This window comes from Lycium barbarum, chromosome 3 (genome assembly GCF_019175385.1).
Source record: "Lycium barbarum isolate Lr01 chromosome 3, ASM1917538v2, whole genome shotgun sequence".
Taxonomy (NCBI): Eukaryota; Viridiplantae; Streptophyta; class Magnoliopsida; order Solanales; family Solanaceae; genus Lycium; species Lycium barbarum.
The window spans coordinates 17,787,753-17,793,835 of NC_083339.1; the positions used below are offsets into that span (position 1 = coordinate 17,787,753).

The 6,083-nt window shown below is 34.9% G+C and overlaps 1 protein-coding gene across 1 annotated transcript; it reads right to left on the minus strand.

Annotated features, from left to right (window-relative positions):
• Window positions 1-561: 561 nt before the first annotated feature.
• On the minus strand, window positions 562-5,812 carry LOC132630613 (wall-associated receptor kinase 2-like). The gene is made up of 4 exons (XM_060346177.1): window positions 5,291-5,812; window positions 3,515-4,005; window positions 2,253-2,429; window positions 562-2,060 (listed from the first exon to the last, which is right to left on the minus strand). The coding sequence occupies exons 1-4, from the start codon at window positions 5,806-5,808 to the stop codon at window positions 781-783; spliced, it is 2,466 nt and encodes an 821-aa protein (XP_060202160.1). The 5' UTR covers window positions 5,809-5,812; the 3' UTR covers window positions 562-780.
• Window positions 5,813-6,083: the final 271 nt, after the last annotated feature.

Consider the following 6,083-nt stretch of genomic DNA (forward strand, 5'->3'; position numbering starts at 1 on the left):
AAATACCTTATTGCCCAGAAAACTCAACTAAAATCCTAGCTCCAAGCTTCAATAATCAGCCACACATCAAGCACCAAATACGATAATCCTTTCTTAACTAGTTTCCAATTTCCTAAGATGAAATTTTGGTTTGATTTGGAGGAATTCAACTTGAAAGATTTAGAGATCTTTTTAGGAGATTTTGGGAGGGTTTAGAGAGAGTTTAGAGTGAGAGAGAGGGGTAGAAAATGAAAAAAAATCAGATTTTTTTCGTTTTTTTAGTCTCTGATTTTTACTGTTCACTGACACTGTTCATCCGCGTCTACTGTTCACCCGCAAAATTATTTCATGGATTCAATTTTTTTTTTCTGAGGTGTAACAAGAAAGGTACCCAATAGTATTGTAAATAAATAAATAGATTTAATTCTTAGTGTCCTCTTCCAAGAAAACACTGAAAGATTACCTATGTAAATTAGCTCTCTTCTTGTTTATCAAAATTTGTTTTACCAACATTCTGAACTAAATTGAATATAAACCGATTTGTTTTTCTTAAACTCAATAGATAATGTACAACAATAGAAATAAACAACAAATTTTCTCATATTAAAACGAGAAACAACAAAGCTAGCTTAAGTAGGAGTTTGACTCACAAGGAAATAGAACCTAGAAGGAATAGTTCCCTATGTAAACAAAAATTCAAAGAGGAAAGTACAAATGACAAGCAAGAAAATTACAGAAAATTCAACATTAAAGAAGGGGAAAGATCAAAGGAATTAAAAAGGCATAAATCTTCATCACTCATCATATTGCCCTTCTATTTTGGATCAATGGGCTATTAGTATTAGGAGATCTATATATCAATGAAGAACTATCCGAACTATATTGTCCAGAAAAGTTGCTGCTATTTGTGTTGGAGTTGGAACTGTATTGCCCGGAGAAATTATTAAAACCTGTATTAGAGTCGATTGGAATTGTATAAAGATCAGATGATTCATCGTCATTCTCTTCATTTACATGTCCATTAGCCCAAGGGTTATTTTTCATGAACTTTCTTAAACTTTCAAGTTCCGATGCTACTTCTTTCATCCTAGGTCTGTCGTCTCCGTGCAAACTAAGACAACTTTCCACTAGCTCAGCCACTTTTTGGAGTTGTTCAAGGCTTCCTTCTCTTACCACTCTGCGGTCAAGAGTTTGAAACAATTGATTCTTTCTCATGGACAAAACAAAATACTCTGCTAAATTTTTATCCTCGTTGTTTCTGTCCCTTGAAATAGGTTTCATCCCGGTCAAAAGTTCTGCAAGAACTACTCCAAAACTATAAACATCACTTTTCTCAGTCAATTGACTTGTGCGAAAATATTCAGGATCCAGGTACCCTAATGTACCTTGAACCAATGTGGCAAGATGCGTTTGATCAATCGGGATTAACCTTGAAGCTCCAAAATCAGCCACTTTCGCAGTGTAAACATCATCCAATAATAAATTGGCAGACTTGACATCCCTGTGTATTATAGGCATTTGCGCTGATGAATGAAGGTAAGCAAGTGCACTTGCTGTCTCACTTGCAACTCGTAGTCGATTTTGCCAAGATAACCAAGGCGCTCCATTTCGACTGTGGATATGCTCGTAAAGAGTTCCATGAGAAATGTATTCATAGACCAGTAATGGCACTTCAGCTTCCAAACAACACCCAAAGAGTCTCACCACATTTCTGTGGTTGACTTGAGTAAGAATAAGTACCTCATTGATGAACTGTTCAGTCTGATCCTCGTCCACAAACTTAGATTTCTTAATTGCAACTATGCAGTTATCAGGTAGAATACCTTTATAGACAATTCCATTTCCACCACGACCAAGAATTCTATCACTGGCATAGTTGTTCGTAGCCTTCTTCAACTCCTCCGCTGTAAAAATTTTGGTTGCTTCCACACCACCCTCATTAGAAGAGATTCTTTGTTTCAAGAGCAAACCACCATTTTGTTGAAAGAATTTCTCCCGAAGTTTAATTAGTTTTCTTTTCTTGATGCTGAAATATAGCCAAGTTGTCCCAACTATTAGGGACATAAAACCAACTCCCATACCTGTGTTTATACAAAAGTTTTATTGGAATTAGAAATCTAAGAGAAGGGACATGCATGCAATTTTATTTTTCACATCAAGAAAAAGTATTCATTTTTCACTACTGTGTATAAGCCATGACTTTTTCAATAAAAAGTAAGCAGTGGTCTATCTATATGCGAGTACATGTAAGTTTAATTTTCTGAGAAACTTACCTACAGAAAACTTGATCCATGGGAACTCAGAGTTCGAGCTCGGTGCAATACAGCCACGACCGTTCTTTTTGCCGTCACCACTGTATCCTTCTGGACAAGAACAATTGTAACTACCCGGCGTGTTTATGCAAATTTGTTCACATGAATTGGCATTTGGATCTGCACATTCATCAATATCTGGCATGCAAAATAGAAAAAAGAAAGGTATTAATCCTGATGCTTTGTCTATTTTATCTGTTTTTTATTTTTCAATTTTACATATCTTCTACCAAAAGCTGTAATTATACCGCAGTAAGATGTGAAATTGTTTAAAGAAACTTCCAGCATTATTTTGTGCACTTATTGCAACTAGGAATAATTAAACAGCTCTTAGATCTTGCTAAATTCCTATTGCTTGGCCTTGCTCCTTTCCAATGTATCTTGACCTTCTCCACTTAAGATAATGAAACAAGTTGATGTAAACCACATTCTTTATCTTATAGCTTGAATGCTTTAAAATATGCTAAATATTTATATAGCTCTTGATCCTTAAACTCCATGAAATAAGTTACTAACAACCTCATTGCTGACTATAAATTGCTTATTTAGTCAAAACTACAGCTACATTATTCATCATTTTGAAAATCACAAGTTTCAAAAGTTTTATAACCACACAAATGTTATGGCATACTTAAGCTTACGAGTTTAAAAATATCTTCATTTTTTTCTTAAAATACATTTTTTGTCAAACTATATCATATAAACTAAAATAGAGGGAGGTCACGGGTCCAAGATGTGGAAACAACTTGTAGAAATACAGGATAAGGCTATAAGACTGTATACAATAGACCCTTGTTGTCCGGCCTTCCTCTGATTGCTTTTTTTTTCTTTCTATTAAGTCAAACTTTATTGAGAGGGATGGGTTAGTGATAAGTCAACTTCACCGCCAATGTCACGTCGTCCAGGTTTGAATCCAAAGAGCAAATTGAACTTTATTGATTTTCTAGGGGAAGTGGCCCAAAAAAAAAAAAGATTTAAATGTATACTCTGATAGGATAATTTTTTTATTACATTATACTGAACTAATTACCATTTACATATTATAAATTTATATTTATTGAGAGATTTACCCATAATTATCTAAAAGATTATATGATTGCTTAATTATTGTGTACACATGCATAAAACATAAATTAAAAAAAAAAAAAAGAGAGAGAAGAAGACAAACTTCTCATAAGCCAAAGAAAGTTCAAACATGTGAGAAAGTAGAGAAACTAAATTACCTTGGCAGCCAGTGCCGATGTACGGATTGCCTTCATATCCCCGGTTACAATTGCACCGATAGCCACCATTTCCCGTGTCGGAATCAACACACTGACTATTATCCAGGCAAGCATAATCGTTACGTTTTCGTGCTTCAACACAACTAAGACTACCAATGGCCCAATCTAGCACAATAGGGACATTATCCATAATCTTCTTTGCAAAATTAACATCAGTGAGATCCTCCACACCCCCGAACTCGAATCTACTCGCCTCACCAAGAAACGCGTAGCCACATGGATTAAACGACCAAACTGCGGTGTGATTTTTTGAGGTTATCATAGATGTATTGAAAGATTTCAATCCTTTTGGTATTGTTATTTGGCAGCAACCAAAACCCATACATTTTCCTTCAACTACAACACTGGAGCTACTGCAGAGAGCGGGGCAACCATTAGCAAAGTTTAGTCCGTTCATTATAGCACCATCATCACAACCAACTACGGTGTATCTGCAGAGGTGAATTTACGATTTAGAATCAGTAAGTTTAGACATAAGAAGTTAGTCAAATCAATTCATTCTTAGTATTCCTGCCAATCAATCAAAGTTTAAACGAGTTGAGTTATGACACATTTAATTTGTTGGCTTGACCCAACGAATCTGAAAAGACCCATCAAACTATTACGAATGTCGCTTCCCAGATTGGGTAAAAATGTAAATCTACAGCTGCAGAAGTAGGAATAATGGCACCGGAAATAATATTGTTTCCGTAAAGTAGAGACCCTGGAACGAGTTAAATTAGTGTAACCCATAACAAACTACAACCCAAATTCAAACATACAAAATAGAACTTGGATTGAGAATTATTTAAACTTAGAAGAATATAAACTACTACATCATTTAAGAAAAATACATTGGTTTTGTTTGATTGGGCATCACAGTTATATCTCAGAAAGTCACATTTTTCCTTGATTTCAATTTTCTTCAACAAATTAAGTAGGCATTTGGCCATAGAAATCAAAAACAATTTCACTTTTTTGGAATTTTTGAAGTTGGAGTTGGAGTAGAGTTGTGTTTGGCCATAATTTTTGCAAATAATATTTGATTGTTGAAATATACTTTTCCTAAAAAACATGAAATATGATTTATACCCCCAATTTCTAAAAACTAGCAAAACCACCCAAAACAATTAATAAACGCAACCAGTGCGCGAAATATAGCAAATATACTTGAGATCAGCTTATGGAGTGCTCAAAACTGATGGTTTCATTCCATCAAAAGTTTGTAACTGGGAGGCTTACTGGTGTACACAAAAAATATAGTATCTCTAAATATGGTTTTGTTGCAAAATTCTCACCTGCTTCTTTTATTTTAGAGGTTTTTTAGCACATGATGTTCAATGTTGTTGGAGTGGAGAGCAACTGAGCAACATAAGTTGCCTCTGACCAGTGAAAAAAGTTGTAAGAACTTTTAGGGTAAAAATTGAGCAACATAAAAACTTTTGGCGTAAAAACTGAAAAAAACAAAATAAAAAACAAACGCAAAGGCCCAAAACAAACAGTTTATAGTGAAAACAGGGTTTTGGTTGTTTTCCAAATTCCAAATACAACTTCATTTGGAATTTAGATGACCAAACACCATAAAGTGAAAAAATATTCCAAAAAAAAGGCGAATTATTCTCATGGCCAAATGGGTCCTAAGAAAGTGACTTTTAGAGATAAAATAACTATTGGTTGAGTTACCATATGAGAAATCTAACCCTAGAAAATTATAGTTTGAATCTGATTAACTCGTACCTGTTGAGAGAAGAAAAACTGTAAGGACTTGACCTTCCTAAAGCCATCCAACCAGGATCAGCTTGAACCAAAACTCCTGTTTGTGAGTAACACTTCCTATTTATGGTATTTGATATGCGCATTTCCGAGTCGGAGATGTCATAGACTTGAATGTTATAGATTAAGGGTGTTTCAGAACCGGTTGTGTTAGAGTCACAGTTGATTTCGAAGTTCGGGTTTAATGCACAACCAGATCTTAAGCCAATCCCAAAAGGGTATGGTACTGTAAGATTCCCACACTTTCTTGGACATCCTGGTTTTGTAATATTAGCAGCTTTGGTAATTGTGGTGGCGGTGTTGGTTGTGTTTGTCACCGGAGAAGTGGCGTTCGTGGGTGGAGATGCTGTGGGAGTGGTGGTGGGGGGAGGAGAAGTGGTGTTAGTGTTAATAAATTGGGCATTGGCTAATGTTAAGATTAGCATAAATGAAATAAAATAGGGGAGCTGGAAAGAAAATATAGCAACTTGGTTATGCTGCATGGCTTTGAAATATTATGGAAATTAAAAGAACGTATTGAGTAAAGGGTTCTATATGTAGGACTACAAGAAGAAAATGACATGAAAGATATCTAGTGGGTATTAATCGACGAATCATATTCAGTATAATTTCTTGGAATTATTGTTTTCTTTTCTGATACATTGTAAATGAGTGAATGACAATGAAGCATGTCTACTACCGACTCGATAAAAAAGTCGACGACGTTGACAATCGTAGTTTTGTTATTTTGTTTTTTTTAACAATATGCCCACTAAAC

Bases quoted from the DNA above. Each gene is read 5' to 3' on its own strand.
- LOC132630613 (XM_060346177.1), bottom strand. From the start codon at position 5,808: ATGCAGCATAACCAAGTTGCTATATTTTCTTTCCAGCTCCCCTATTTT. The intron at 4,006-5,290 runs GTACGAGTTAAT...TCACCTCTGCAG, and splicing joins AGTTTTTCTTCTCTCAACAG to ATACACCGTAGTTGGTTGTG. The intron at 2,430-3,514 runs GTAATTTAGTTT...TTTGCATGCCAG, and splicing joins CATCGGCACTGGCTGCCAAG to ATATTGATGAATGTGCAGAT.